This window comes from Geotrypetes seraphini, chromosome 4, assembly GCF_902459505.1.
Source record: "Geotrypetes seraphini chromosome 4, aGeoSer1.1, whole genome shotgun sequence".
NCBI classification, from domain to species: domain Eukaryota; kingdom Metazoa; phylum Chordata; class Amphibia; order Gymnophiona; family Dermophiidae; genus Geotrypetes; species Geotrypetes seraphini.
In genome coordinates this window covers 257,817,947-257,834,187 of record NC_047087.1, presented here as the reverse complement: position 1 = coordinate 257,834,187, position 16,241 = coordinate 257,817,947, and the positions used below count along the sequence as shown (strand labels likewise).

The 16,241-nt window shown below is 40.5% G+C and overlaps 1 protein-coding gene across 3 annotated transcripts in view; it reads left to right on the top strand.

The window, feature by feature from the left end:
- ANKRD1 (ankyrin repeat domain 1) overlaps positions 1-6,866 on the top strand; it is a 121,853-nt gene extending 114,987 nt beyond the window's left edge. For all 3 annotated transcript variants that reach the window (XM_033942278.1, XM_033942277.1, XM_033942279.1), the window contains exons 5-9: positions 820-918; positions 1,018-1,116; positions 1,696-1,794; positions 3,777-3,875; positions 6,378-6,866. In XM_033942278.1, the coding sequence (XP_033798169.1) occupies positions 820-918; positions 1,018-1,116; positions 1,696-1,794; positions 3,777-3,875; positions 6,378-6,488 (507 nt within the window). In that variant the 3' untranslated portion in view covers positions 6,489-6,866. The remainder of the gene's footprint in view (positions 1-819; positions 919-1,017; positions 1,117-1,695; positions 1,795-3,776; positions 3,876-6,377) is intronic.
- Positions 6,867-16,241: the final 9,375 nt, after the last annotated feature.

Here is a 16,241-nt window from a genome sequence, read left to right as displayed (position 1 = left end):
TATCTTAAAGCTCATAACATATTTTCAAACAGCCTCCAACATAATGTTGTTTTGTCACTATCGGCTGTATCAGGGAAGCATGTTTTTGCATATAATGTTTTCCCAAAGCAACTGCATTCAAATATCAAAGTGGTAATGATCCGAAACGACAAAGAATGGATCTTATTCATATTGAAACCTATCTGAAGGTCCACAGAGATAAAAACTTATTATTTTATTAGGGTGTTGGAAATTTGATGGTGCAACTTATGAAATATTTTGACCACATAAAATAGGATTGCAGAACTCAGATAAGACACTTACCATTTATATGTGCGTTCAATCCACACATATGAATGCTACCATTTACACATGCAGATACCATATAAGGCTCCTAAAATGATCTCCTTTCTCTTGCAAAGTAGCAGAAAGATGGGAACCATGAGAGCTTAACCACTTTTGGTGACTGTATTCCTAAAAGAAATACCAGATTGCTTTGTTGTCTTCATGAAATAGATTTTTAGGACAATTGTGAGAAAAAATCAGATAGCATCGCCAGCAGGCGCTAAAAAACACTTTTGTGGTTTTGTAAAAAAGGGGGGGGGGGGGGGGGAGTTGTTATTAAAAATTTAGAAAGTACTTTATTTTGTATAAAGAGCTGTTTTAAAGCATCACTTCTGCTTCACTTTATGCTTAATATTGAATATAATGGAACTCCTACATAGTTTGATTTCATTTCATAAATTGCCATTGACCAATGCACACATTGAAAACTGATTTTAGCCAGACAATTGTGTTACATATAATAATATCTATTTTCAAATTTTTTTATATTAACAGTATAACCGTACAGCATTGCACAGGGCATGCTCAAAAGGACATATGGCGATTGTAGAAAAGTTAATAGAAGTTGGAGCTCAAATTGAATTTCAGGATATGGTAAATTTACACATATATGTATTTATGCCTTTAATAAAATTATGTAACATATTTTGGAGACTAATCTACAGTATCATTTTATTAATATTTACACTGTAGCTTGAATCAACTGCTGTTCATTGGGCCTGCCGTGGAGGAAGCTTAGAAGCCCTCAAGTTCTTGTTAAACAAAGGTGCAAATATAAATGCTAGAGACAAGGTAATTAAAAATAAGCTAAAATTAGATTTCATTTAAAACTGTTAAGTACATTTGGGCCAAATTCTATAAATGGCACAAAAATCGCTGGTGGAAATTTGGGCACACATCCAATTTAACTGAATATCAGCCAATTAGCGCTAATTGGCACTAATTGGCATCAATTAAAATTTGTGTGTATATTGTGTGTATATTTTTAGAAAACAGGATCCATGTATAAAATCCAAAAAGGAGGCGTGGCCATGAGGAGATTGGGGGGAGTTCTTGTAATTTATGCATGTTGCTATAGAATAAAGGGAATCTGTGCCTACTTTAAGAGCGAGGATTTATACCGTGATTTAGTTGGTGTAAATCACTGTGCCGAAAGTTAGGTGAGGTTCATGGACCAAAAGCTATTCTATAAATGGCACCTAAGTTTGAGCGTCATTTATAGAACGGCGCTTAGCACATTTTTTTTTAGTTGGCACAGATTTTCGGTGCCATGTATGGGATTTAGCCCTTTGTGTAGTAGTATCAATTAGTTTACTGTAAAGTTGTTTTTTATGTTTCTGAATGTTTTCTTCCTCTGTACTTCTCTTCCAGTTGCTCAGTACTCCTTTACATGTAGCTGTTAGGACAGGCCAATATGAATGTGGTGAACATCTCATTGCCTGTGAAGCAGATCTGAATGCCAAAGACAGGGTAAGTTGCTAAATTATTAGCAAAGCGATTCACATCCATCTTGCTTTCTTTAGTTTGATTTGGAGTAGTATATGTGAAAGTGCAACAGTTAATAACTCACTGGCCAAAAGGGCTGGAGTTACTAAATGTGCCCTATCACATTGCCATGTGCTAATGCCATTAACATGCATTAATAGTAACTAGGTCCCGTCTCATGAAATATGTCCTGCCTCATGAAATGGGAAGGATGGTAAAACAGTGTACACTAAGGTGTCAGCACACATTAGCAACTCTAGTCCTTAGAAAGATATGTATCAAAATCACAAGATTAACTCAACAATTATTTCTTAAAAAAAGGAAATATAGGTGCTCATTTTCAAAGCATGGGGAAAAAAAATGAGGCAGATAAACACCATATGGTCTATCTAGTCTAACTATGCCTTCTACGATCCCCTCTTATCCCTCAGAGATCCAACACACTTGCCCAAGCTTTCTTGAATTCAAATACACTTTTTTGTCTCCACCACCTCCACCGGGAGGCCATTCCAAGCATTCAGCACTCTTTCCGTGAAAAAGTATTTTCTGAGGTTATTTCTGAATCTATCCCCTTTCACCCTAATCCTATGCCCCCTCATTCCAATTGAGACTTGCCTACATTTGCTTTTATGCCACATTTATTTAAACATCTCTATCATATCTCCCCTCTCCTGCCTTTCCTCCAAAATATACATATTGAGATCTTGAAGTATGTCTCTGTATGCCACCGACCCTTTTAGTAGCCTTCCTCTGGATCGACTCCATCCTGTTTATAACTTTTTGAAGGTGCAGTCTTCACACAAAGTGCCATAAATTTCTGTGTGTGTCTAAAAGCTCTGAAAATGAGCCCCATAATGAACAAGGGTGTGTATTGCTATTCACACAAGCCTGCTTAGTTAACTTTTGGCCATCTGGATTGGAATGTTGCTTTAAATTAATGTGCTGATTCATATTTGTGAACCAGTTTAGAGACCCATGCAGGATATTTGTGATTATCTGCTATCATACCTATGATAGAACAGTATGTTAGCACAATTCATAACTAAATAATTTATACCTATTATTTTCCCTTTACTGTCATGTTTTATTACATACCCTGGATAAATGATTACAGTGTTCATTATGGTAAATGAACACTGTAATCATTTATCAATGAAGACTCTGATTTTGTAGTCAGCACCAATTATCTGGAAACCACTAGTGGTGGTGAAATCTATTTGTTAAAATTGGCCAATCAGACGCAAGGTTTGTGTGATGGCCAACTCACATTCTGGAATTTATCCGATAGAAATTCACCAGAAGATGATTAAGGAAAAGCTGATGTCTGCTATAAAATCTATGTCTGTACACATTTTGAATATCTTACTATATATTTAATGAAGTACTAATGAAGTTTGAACTTGCAGTTCACATTATAATGAAGTAAGCAGAGACATAGCCAGCCCTCTGATTTTGAAGGGTCCCACAGGTGGACTGAGGGGGGAACGTGCTTTTGCTAGCAGAGATGCCAAAGCCCTGCCAGCCAAAGAAATTTGCTACTGAGCCACTCCCCTCTTCCTCACACTGCTGCAATAACCCAGAAGTCAGTGGGATGCCTCCAGGCGCCAACTCTGGGACTCCCTGAGCATGTTCAGTTCTTGCGCAAACTGACCATGTACAAAGAATACTGGCGTTGGTGGCTAGAGGCACCCCATCAACTTCAAGGTTTCTGGAGCAGTGCAAGGAGCAGGGGAGAGGCTCATCAGGGAATTTCTTTAGCCGGCAGGGCTTTGGAGGCTACACCAACCGTTTAATGGTTGCAGTGCAGATAAGCATTTTATACCTGAAGCCCACTATTATAATTCTATTAAGGTCTGTAATAAGCATCATATAAAAAAATATAAAGACAGAGAAAGACATCTTGCTGCAAAATTCTTCAAACACCTTTAACAGAATTGTATTTAATATTGTTTACTCTGTTCTTTTAGGAAGGAGATACACCCATGCATGATGGTGTACGACTCAATCGTTATAAAATGATGAGACTTTTAATAATGTATGGAGCAAATCTATCCATCACAAATTGTGTAAGTTATGATAAAGCTATTGTTAAAAAATATTTACTAATAACTTTGATCTCAGTTAAGTATTGAGACAAATTTCCTGGGACATCAGGCTGCCCAGTGGTATAAATTAATATCTGAATTTTTGAATAAGAAACCAAAGACTGGTCTTCGTGGCATTTGGAGCATTGAGATAAAGCAGCAGATTTCTGCATCTCAATGGCCATGAATTTGGACTTGGAGGATGATATGTACGGCGTCTGCATCATGGTTTTGTTTGTTACATAGATCTTTTTGGACCCCTGTTCGTTTACGTTGGATAGTTCTAAGTCTAATAGATGCTGGCACTGTCATCTCGATGTAGGGACATTGGATCATCTGCTGTTCTATTGTCCCTTGATACTTAAATTTTGGAGATCCATTTGGGGTCAAGTGAATAAATTATTGGAAAATCCAGTGGCATTGACGTACGATACCGTGCTTTTTGGCACGTTAATGAGGGCTAAAAGCCAAATATCTTCTTTTCATTATGACAGGGGTTGCCATGCAACTTATTATGAGGAACTGGAAAAACTGGGATCAGTTAAATTATACTTTCTGGTGGGAATCTCTATGCCACACTTATAAAATAGAACGTATTATGGCCATACAACAGGGATATTATAGGAAATTTATGGATGTTTGGGAGCCATTGACAAAATTTAGTAAGGATTAATTGTTGATTTTGCCCTTTGATCATACACATCCAGGGTGGGTGGGGAGATACTTTTGAGTGCAATTGTTGGATATGTAGAAAGGGGGGGGGGGGTGATATATGCATTTGTCATAAAATATAATTTGATAGAATTTAAGTGCTGTTAAAGTGTAAAATGTCTGTATAATATGTTGCACTTATTTTTGGCTTTAAACTGAATACAGATTAACAAAAAAAAAGTTAAGTATTGATCTTGATACATATTCACGGTAATGGCTGGATATTGTCCAGCAAAACCACAGGAGCTAAAAGTGTAGGTGAACAGACATTCGCCTTAAGTTTTGGCAGAGGCATAGCCAGACATGATATTTTGGGTAGATCCAAACCTGAAGTGGGTAACCACACAATTCCCCCTTCATGCTTTCTGCTTCTACCCTGCTCCCACACCAGTGACTCCCACCAAATAAATACTTGAGCTGACGGGGATCCTTAAGACATACCAGCTGGAAGAGACCTCCAGCATCCAGAATAGGTCATTTGCCTACTTGTTGCAGCCAGCAGCACTATCCACACACTGCTGTTGTATGTGTCTCTCTCCTTGCACACATACTTAGGCCCTCTTTTACAAAGCTATTACTGTGGCAGCCTATGGTATTCATACCGAAGCCCATTACACGGCTGCAGCCTACGATAATCGTACTGAAACTAATGCAGCTTTGTAAAAGGGGTAGGGGGTTAGTTTTCATAGACCATGCATGCGGGGGGGGGGGGGGGGGTATGCCTGAGGACATTTTGCACCTGGTGGGGTGTAGGAATCCCTGCCAGCAATAAGAAATATTCCAGAACTCTGGGTGCGCCCAGGCCCATCCATGGCTATTCCACTGGATTTTGGGCAACAGTCTTGTAGAGTACTAGTGGTAGCATATTAAAAGAGAGAAGCTGGGATTTGGATTAAGTATAGAAACTTGTACAGTTATTTACCCAAGGTGACAAACAATAATAATAAAAACACAACCCAACAACAAAAACCTAAACAAAATCAAGAAAAATGAATTCAGATATAGAGTAATATCCTACAAGTGGTTATGTTTGTAGGACTGGCAGATGGGATATATCTATACCATAGTAAATCAGAATACCTAACTGGATAGAATGGGCCAAAAGGCAGGAAGGGAGCAGGCCATTAGCACCTACTTTTAGAGAGCTAATTTTCCAGCATGAAACTTAGGTCTCCTGACTTTAAAAAGTAGAAATATTGTAGCAAAAACCCTTCAATAACAAAAAGTATATATAAAAATTGAAGCATCTTGCACTCTTTACAATATACCAGGAGGTAATAAGGGTCTAAAGTTTCTCTCCCAGTCCTTGGGAGGGGGAGAGAGAGACAAAAAAATACAAAGCTTGACTGACCGACATGCCTTCCATTTCTGGAAGTGTGGGTGCTGCATAGTGGCACTGAATACCAAACCACTTTCATTGGAACCTAGGCCAAAGTTTAAATATAGAATATGATCTATCTTAAGTGTCAAAAATAGTGTAAAATTCATATGTACTTCGTAAGCTATTGGCAGCACCTTAGGGATACCACAACTTGCATATTTGGTTGTAAGAACTGTCCATTTCATTTCATTTGTCATGTGGTCCTTCTGCCAAAGGTTAGATAAGACACCAATATCAAATAATTGACGGTAGTCTTTTTGAACTTAAAGTACTAGGACCTCATTATTATACCTGATTAATGTCTTTTGTGGAGAAGGCACCCTTGATTTGATTTTTCAGCTTGTGAATGTTATGGCTTGCAAATCAATATTTTATCATTCTGTTCTGAATAGGAAGGAAAAACCCCAATGGAGCTGGTCCTCCAGTGGCAGAACAACACTAAAGAGATTTTAAATGGAGTTCAGGAAACATCATACAAAAACTCCCATATAGCCACATTCTGAAAAAAGAAACTGGACTCTACTTTTCAGCCTCTTCTCTACTGCTGAAGACCAAGACATCTTGATGACCAGAAACCATGTGATGAAAGTATCGCAATCATTTAAGAAACAAGATTTATTTAGAATGGTTTCACTATTTTATTTTTTAGAAGTTCTATATCATAAGATGAACATGCAGTCTTTCTTATTAGTAAGTCTAAAATTCCACTGGACTTGTTTGACATGGATTAACTTATTATATTTATTTTTAATTTATTTTTTAAATTAGTTATTACCTGATTATTTTGTTGTATTACCGAGCATTACTGACACTTGCTGCTGCACTGCAAGTGGGTAATTTGAATCAGTGAAAATTAACACTATTTTTAGTAGACTACAGTATTCGCAGCTCCGGGCTTTTATTAGCAGCACCATGTAACAGATTTAGGTTAACTAATGCATATGCAACCACAGTCTTCTTTCACCTGAATTCAGAATGATATGCCGCATGATCTAAATGGAATGATTTCAAGAATGTGATGCGCACAGGAAAGTCCACAAGCACCAGTGTAGGACTTCCAACAGGGCTTGTGCCAGGAAGGTTTTAGAGTGAGTGGCAGAGAATTTAATACAGTTAAAAGGAACAGAGGCCCAGATTCTCTAAACCAGTGGTCCCCAACCCTGTCCTGGAGGACTACCAGGCCAATCCGTTTTTCAGGCTAGCCCTAATGAATGCATGGAGCAGATTTGCATGCCTATCATTTCCATTATACGCATATCTCTCTCTCATGCATATTCATTAGGGCTAGCCTGAAAACCCGATTGGCCTGGTGGTCCTCCAGGACAGGGTTGGGAACCACTGCTCTAAACAGTGCTGATATCGGCGGCCGCCGATCACATGTCAATCATAGAACAGTGCCGTTTAGAGAATCACGCCTCCAGGAAAGATAGGCACCGGAAACGTAGACCAGAGTTTTCAAAGCCTACATTTCCAGCACCTTTCTTTGATGTGAATTAGAGTAGTGGTTCCCAACCCTGTTCTGGAGGACCACCAGGCCAATCGGGTTTTCAGGCTAGCCCTAATGAATATGCATGACAGTTTTGCATATAATGGAAGTGACAGGCATGCAAATCTGCTCCATGCATATTCATTAGGGCTATCCTGAAAACTCGATTGGCCGGTGGTCTTCCAGTACAGGGTTGGGAACCACTGAATTAGAGAATGACACGGGGACAAATTTGTCCCTGTCCCCGCAGGAACTCAATTTCTCCGTCCTGTCCCTGTGAGTTTTGTTGCTGTTGCTGTCCCTGCCCCATTCCTGTAAGATCTGTCTTAAGCGCACAAGCCTCGAACACTTATGATTTTAAAGTGTTTGAGGCTTGTGCAGATGAGGACGGAGCTTAGACATTGGTTGAATGAGGCATTATGACATCACAATCTGAGCTCTAGAATACTGCCACTTATGATTTTAAAGTGTTTGGGGCTTGTGCAGATGAGGATGGAACTTGCAGGAATGGGGCAGGGACAGGAAAAGAACTCACGGGGACGGGGAAAAATTAGTCCCCATGCTATTCTCTAATGTGAATCACGCCCATGTAGGCGCTTTACGGTGCCTAGCACCAGTTCTGGCATTAGTCACGCCTATAATAGTGTTAGGTACCGGTAGATGCCTCCAGAGGCACAATTCAAGCACCTTTTAAGCACCTATAGGTGCTTTGAATTTAACATTTCCTGGCGTCTCAAACGGCGTTTCTGTGTTCTTAGGTGTTTATAGAATCCAGGTCAGAATGTTTAAGGAAGTGTTAGTTTAAAATAGAGGAGCAAAGGTGCTTTCTGATTTTACCCACTAAGTACAACAATCAAATATTAAGAAAGCACATGGACTAGTGTTTGGAAATGAATGTATGGAAGGTAGGTGGGGGACAAATTCAACATAAATGGATTAGTGCAACAGGCATACAATGAAATCAGTTGACATGTAAAAAATTGGGTTATTTTTTTTAACAATTTGTACTGCTCTTTATGTACATTTTGTACTAGTGACTAAATAAACATTGTGGATCTTTCTAAATTTTGCATCATTTTTTAAACTTGAATCTGGGACAGAAATTTTAAGGCGTATCCTAGACTAGATTAACTCAAAATGCTGTCAGTTATTTCAGGGTACTATTTGTTTCTTCTATACCCCTGCCAAAATTCTTTAATGAAACATTCCAAACGCTTCCTTTTGATATTTTGGTCTGCTCACTGTCAGCGCAACAGGGGTACATTTAGGGCAAGGGAAAAGTTAAGAGCTTAGCACTGATTTTTCAGCACTAGGCTCATAAATCTAGGCAAATGAATATTTCAGGCCTAAATTTATAAGCATTACTTCTGAATATAAGAAAACCTAGCTTAGAACAGGCTAATCCAACTTGTGGTTCTCCAAGAGATTTTTACCTGGCCCTCTGAAGCTCAGTGGGATTTCTGAGTCTCCCATGACTTCACGCTGCCCAAGCTTGCAGACAGCAATGCTGGAGACTTGTAACTGAAATCAACCCAAACTTTTGGCACTCCTGTCTTCAAGCTTGGGTAGTGTAAAGTAATAGAGGAATCAGGAATCCCACCAAACTTCTGCCACTGGAATCAGGTGAGGGGAAAAACTGTATGAAGATGGGGTAGGGTGGGGGGTGCTACATTCGAGAGATCGAGAGAGAGAGAGAGATTTAGTGAAAGCTGGGGAGCATGAGAAAGACTGGGTGAAAGTGGACAAGCCTAGACTAAACTGATTTTTTTCAGTGAAAACAACCCAACTACGCCTAATAGCACAAAATGAGCTTCCCTGACTTGTTTATTTTTTTTTAACCCACTGTCAGAAACAAAAGTAGAACCACAAAAGCTGAACAAAACAACATGCTGTGGGGAGGGGGTACAAGAGAGAGAAAGAGACTGGATGAATGCTAGGGGGTAACAAAGAGAGAGAGAGTGAAGGCTAGGGGGAGTACATGAGAGGGAGGCTGGGTGTTCTGAGAGAATTAAGCAGGGTAATTGGACACAAGCGCACTTTTAAGCAGCAGTCCCTGTGTGGGTGTTAATTAAGCTGCTAGCTACGCTCTAGGTGTGTAAAAAGTACATGGAAAATGACACATGATGCAAGTTTTATTAAAATAGTTATTATGTTTATTAATTGCCATAATGAACTATCAAAAGATTAGTTGCATCATCTGGGAGGTCTTTACAGCTGCCAAACGCTGGCTTTCCTGACAAAGATCTCAACCCGATAATTCGTTGCTCTCCAATATGTACCTTTTGTCATGCATGACATCATTAGTTGTCAGCCAATCCATTAATAGAGGCTGTCCTTAAGTTTGAACAAAAAACTTCCTTTCGACATCGAAATAAAAGTTTCAGAAAACATATTTTCATTTACATTCATTTCTGAATATACATAAACATTTTATAACATAGCCAAAAACTTTAAATCTAATCCTACTTATCTGTTTCAAGAGAGCCTGCATTTCAAAGTGTTGAAAAGTTCATGTCCCTCCCTGTCAGCACAGAAAAGGAGGAGGAGGGGCTATCCCCCCTGCTCTGAGCTTTGCAAAGACTATTACAGTGCCTTTGGCTCTAATTTAACCATTTCCAGATGTTGCCTAAGGATTTCTTCTTAGAGTTTCTTACATTATATATATATATATATATATATATATATATATAATAAAACCGTAGGCGGCGCATGCGCAGTCTTATCAGCGTGCTTCCATGATCCGTATGTCCGTGGCCGCCAAGACTGCAGCATGCCCCGCGCTTACTACGGCCCCACCGCAGCTCAGTTCGGCACGGCGGTTTCCCCAGATAGGGGAAGCCGAAAAACTCAATCCCGCCTCATGGTCCTGCCGCCGCTCAAGAATTCCCCCCCCCCAAATCCTCCTGCAACAGCCGCTACCGCTCCTGTTCAAAGCGGCCTGCTGAGGTTCGCGGCCGCTGTAACGAACCTCGCAGGCCGCTCTCCACATGGTAGCACGTTCCCTCTGACGCAATCGCGTCAGAGGGAACATACTACCGCGTTGGAGAGCGGCGTGCGAGGTTCGTTACAGCGGCCGCGAACCTCAGCAGGCCGCTTTGAACAGGAGCGGTTGCGGGAGGGGGGGGGAGTTTTAACAGGAGGAGTCGCCGAAAAAAACCTTCAGCCGCAGCAGGCCAGCACACGGGAAGGGAAGGGGGAGGGGCCGAACGGAGCAGGGCAGCTCAAGGTAAGAAGGGAATGGGGGGTGGGGGAAAATGTTTCTACTACTCAGCAGGGACCTGGAGGGGAAGGGAAAACCGCTGCTGCTTCTGCAAAGGAAAGTGGTGGTAGGGGAGAGAAGGGAATGGGGGGTGGGTGGGGGAAAATGCTGCTACTACTTCTCAGAGATCTGGAGGGGAAGGGAAATATCACAGCTGCTTCTGCAAAATAAAGTGGGGGGGGGAGAGAAGGGAATGGGGGGTGGGGGAAAATGCTGCTACTGCTTCAGCAAGGACCTGGAGGGAAAGAGAAATACCGCTGCTGCTTCTGCAAAGGAAAGTGAGGGGGGGGGGGAGAGAAGGGAATGGGGGGGTGGGTGGGGGGAAATGCTGCTACTACTTCACAGGGATCTGGAGGGGAAGGGAAATAGCACTGCTGCTTCTGCAAAGGAAAGTGGGGGGGGAGAGAAGGGAATGGGGGGTGGGTGGGGGGAAATGCTGCTACTACTTCTCAGAGATCTGGAGGGGAAGGGAAATATCACAGCTGCTTCTGCAAAATAAAGTGGGGGGGAGAGAAGGGAATGGGGGGTGGGGGAAAATGCTGCTACTGCTTCAGCAAGGACCTGGAGGGAAAGAGAAATACCGCTGCTGCTTCTGCAAAGGAAAGTGGGGGGGGGGAGAGAAGGGAATGGGGGGTGGGTGGGGGGAAATGCTGCTACTACTTCACAGGGATCTGGAGGGGAAGGGAAATAGCACTGCTGCTTCTGCAAAGGAAAGTGGGGGGGGGGGGAGACACAGAAAGAAATACAGACAGACAAAGGAGGCTAGGGAGAGAGACAGACAGAAATAAAGACACACAGGGGACCAGAGAGACACAGAAATAAAGACAGACAGGCAAAGGGTGCCAGGGAGAGAGAGAAAAAAATTGCAGGAGGGAGAAAGACAGAAAGAAAGGAAGAAAGAAACAGGAGCAGGGAGAGAGACATAAAGAAAGAAAGACAGACAGCCATATATTCTAGCACCCGTTAATGTAACGGGCTTAAACACTAGTATATATATAAAACATTTAAATATAAGTACAAATCATTTTCTCACATCTCATTCATAGCATCCATCATTCATTTGGGGCCCCATTCACACACAACACAATATATTACATTCATACTTAATATATGTTATATCTCAGTTTGGAATATGGAGTCTAATATGCTCTTCCTAACCGGCTTAAGCACATCTGTTATTAATTTGCCCATGAAGCTCAAGGTGGGAAAAACCTGAACAAAGACAGACAGAGAGAGAAAGAAACACGGAGGCAGTTTCATACCTTTAGAAATGTGCTGATTTCCCTTATGGTCTTGCTTCACCGAACAATTCACATAAATATGAAATTCCCATTTTCCTACGCTACACATCGATTTCCTGGTCTTTTGTTAATTAACCTGCCTTCTCAAAGCTTTAAATGTGTTTGCATGTATATAAGACCCTCTGATCAGAACTAGGAAGGTCTCTGTCACACCCTGCTAATGCTTCTGCGTAGTATGCGTCAACCCAGGCCTCTTCAGTATGTGTTTGTGATTCTCAAAAAGAGAGCATGAGTATGTTGCATGCTCACGTTTTGGCCCTCTGAATATTGCAAAATATCAAAAGTGGCCACTGAAAGAAAAAGGTTGGACAAGTCTGGTTTAGAACCTACCCTGCTATCCTCAAATCACAGGACAAATCAGGAAGTCAGAACTCTCTTGGATACTTGGAAGTCATCTGCTCACCTAATGATGAAAATTAGCAGAAAAGTCCAAGACTGGGCTAAACAAAAGATTTAGCTAATCTAGTATCCTGTGTTCAATACTGACAAAAAGCAGGTGCTTAAGGCAGTCTTTTTCACTCACAGGGTCAGGACCTAGTGCTAGTGACAGGGTTAAATTCAGGTCTTCTTTTATTGCAATGTTTTAAGAGGTTTGGAAATTTCGATTCCAACTCGGCATTCTGTTACCGATTCATGGCTCTATATGGTGCTTCGTAAGCTCGAGACATATAGTAACCATACTCTTGTTCTTGAAATGATTGTTAAGGGATAAGGGAATATAGGCTATGTTGAAACTGTGGCAACTAAGAAAGCAAATAGAATGTTAGGAATTATCAGGAAAAGAATGGAAAACAAAGATTAAAATGTTGTCTTTCTATTGCTCTATTGTGTGCAATTCCAATCTCCATATCTCAAAAAAGATACAGAGGAATTAGAAAAGGTACACAGAGAGATGATAAAAAGGATGGGAAGACTACCCTGAGGAAAGAACATAAAAATAGCCTTACTGGGTCAGACCAATGGTTCATCAAGCCCAGTAGCCCGTTTTCACAGTGACCAATCCAGGTCCCTAGTACCTGGCCAAAACCCAAGGAGTAGCAACATTCCATGCAACCGATCCAGAGCAAGCAGTGGCTTCCATCATGTCTTACTCAATAACAGACTATGGACTTTTCCTCAAGGAAATTGTCCAAACCCTTCTTAAAACCAGCTATGCTAACCGCTCTTACAACAACCTCTGGCAATGCGTTCCAGAGCTTAACTATTCCCCTAATCTTTGAAATTTTTGATGGAGTGAAAAATTGATCCACTTGTACCCGTTCTACTCTACTCAGGATTTTGTGGACTTCCAAGCTGTTTTCCAAGCTGAAGAGCCCTAACCATTTTAGTCTTTCCTCATATGAAAGGAGTTCCATCCCCTTTATCATCTTGGTTGCTCTTCTTTAAACCTTTTCTAGTGCCGCTATATCTTTCTTGAGCTAAGGAGACCAGAATTGAATGCAATATTCCAGGTGAGGTCACACCTTGGAGTGATACAGGGGCATTATAACATTTTTAGTCTTGTTAATCCCTTTATAAAATAATTCCTAGCGTTCTGTTAGCTTTTTTGCCGCTGATGCACATTGGGTGGAAAGTTTCATTGTATTGTCTACAATGATATCCAGATCCTTTTCTTGGGTGCTAACTTCTAAGGTGGATCCTAGCATCTGGTAACTGTGATTTGGATTATTCTTCCCAATGTACATCACTTTGCATTTCTCCACATTAAATTTCATCTGCCACTTGAACACCCAGTCTTCCAAGTTCCTAAGGTCTACAATCTGTATGCGTTTTGACAACTTTATTTAGTGTAATCTGCAAATTTAATCACCTCACTTATTGTTCCAATTTCCATATAATTTATAAATAAATTAAATAGCACCGGTCCCAGTACAGATCCCTGCAGCACTCCACTGTTTGCTCTCCTTCAATGAGAAAAATGACCATTTAACCATACCCTCTGTTTTCTATCCTAATCAATTCCTAATCCACAACTGAACTTTGCCACTTATTCCCATGACTCTTTAATTTTCGCAGGAGCCTTTCATGAGGAACTTTATCAAAAGCTTTCTGAAAATCTAGATATACTACATCAACTGGCTCACCTTTATCTCCATGTTTATTCACACCTTCAAAGAAGTCAGGCAAATCAGTGAGTCAAGATCTCCCTCGGCTGACCCATGCTGACTAGGGAGAAGAGACAACTCAGGGATGTTATGATAGAGATTTATAAAATACTGAGTGGAGTGGAAAAGGTAGATGTGAATCGCTTGTTTACTCTTTCTAAAAATACTAGAACTAGGGGGCATACGATGAAGCTCCTAAGTTGATTAAAACAACCCGGAGAAAATATTTCTTCACACATATAATTAAACTCTGGCATTCATTGCCAGAGAATGTGGTGACATCAGTTAGCTTAACAGGGTTTTAAAAATGTTTCCTGAAAGAGATCATTATTGAGATGGCTTGGGGAAATCCACTACTTATTTCTAGGATAAGCAGCATAAAATTTGTTTTACTACTTGGGATCTAACTAGGTACTTGGGACCTGGGTTGGCCACTGTTGGAAACAGAATACTGGGCTTGATGGACCTTTGATCTGTCCCAGCATGGCAATTTTTATATTCTTATGTACCCAGCTCAAAGTGATAAAGAGCCATGAGGTTCTGCAACTCAACACAGGCTGAAAGAAGCATCAGGTGAAGGAGGGTAGGTGTGGTAGAGTGAAGAGTACACAAGGATGAGTTGTGGTAGTGGTCTGAATGGTAAATGAGAACTCTGGAGGGTAAAAGGAGAATGTACAAGACGAAATGAGGAGAAAATAGACAAACGTGAAGAGAAAGGCAGAGTGAGTAAAATGCAATGGAGTGACTGAATAAAGGGAAGGAGAATAAGGGAAAGCAGGGGCAGAGTAAGCTAGAGGGTATAAGAAGAAAGAGGCAGTGAGCAAGGAAGAGTGGGGAAAGAGAATATGCAAGGAAAAGTGAGAACAGAGTGAGCTCTGAACAAAGGAGGGTGGAAAGGACACAGCATGTAATAAAATTCTGAGATACTGTTATAGTTTTTAGTCTAAAAAATCATTCTAATGGCTGTATTTTGAACCAGCTGATGTTTGTTACACCAGCTTATAAAGAACTGAAGTAATTCAACTGCAAAAGAACCAATAATTGAACCAGTAAACTAAAGTGGTGATCATGAAAAAAGAGATCTGACGAATCATAGTTGCTTCAAACTGTACAAAGTTTTCTTCCATGAACTGGAGACTGTATAAGAGCTTCTGACCACTGATCCACTAAATAGTTATACCCTAGAGAGAGGGAAAGATTTATGATGGAAACATTAAAATATTATAAGCAGCAAACCTTTTTCAGAGGAGTGAATGCTCTAGCAGAGCTGCCAAGTTACCAGCTCCAGGAAGGAGCCTTTTTGGCAGGTCCTGGATTTCTGCCAACCTCATCCTGGTGCATTATGGGACCTACAGCACTAATTTCAATGGATAGAATCATATTACACAACTTTGGGATGTAAATTTAAAATCAGGACCAGCCAAAAAAAAATCTCCCTCCTAGAATGGGTAACTTGGCAGCTCTGGCTCTGGCCTAGATCAAAATGACCATGGTGTGAGGTTCAAAGGGCTACACAGAGCAAGATCAGGAAATATTTCTTCACAGCAAGTTTGCTGGTTTGACAATCTCTTCATTACAACTGAAAATTACAAATTTAAGAAATCTTTTGTGGAAAGCAGACAAACAATTGCTAATAATTGGAGCTGGTCAGATATTATTTCCTGGCTAGCAGTTATTGCATTGGAATGCCACTGCATATATGCAGTCTACGATGCCTGAAACTTGATTTAGAGAATTGTGTGATTAAAACCCATTAACACAGTTTTACTAAACATTCATTGCTCACACGGTTTCTTTCATGTGGATTAATGGAGACCTCCAGTGGCCATACACCTAATTTAACATACAAATAGCTTTGTTACTTTAGACTTTTCCTTCTTTCCTGTTTCTGGTCTTATTTTAGTACAGTAACCTATGCTAGCCATGCAGAAGTGAAAAAGGTTGAACGATAACAGATGCCTATTTTATGTATACTAAAATTCCAGTACACACTAGCTTGCCTCACACCAAATTTTGTGGAAACCACATTCTGTTCCTGATTTTTATACTTCTATATGCTATAATTCTCCTTATTAGTCAATCCAAACAAAATAATCACCACAGAG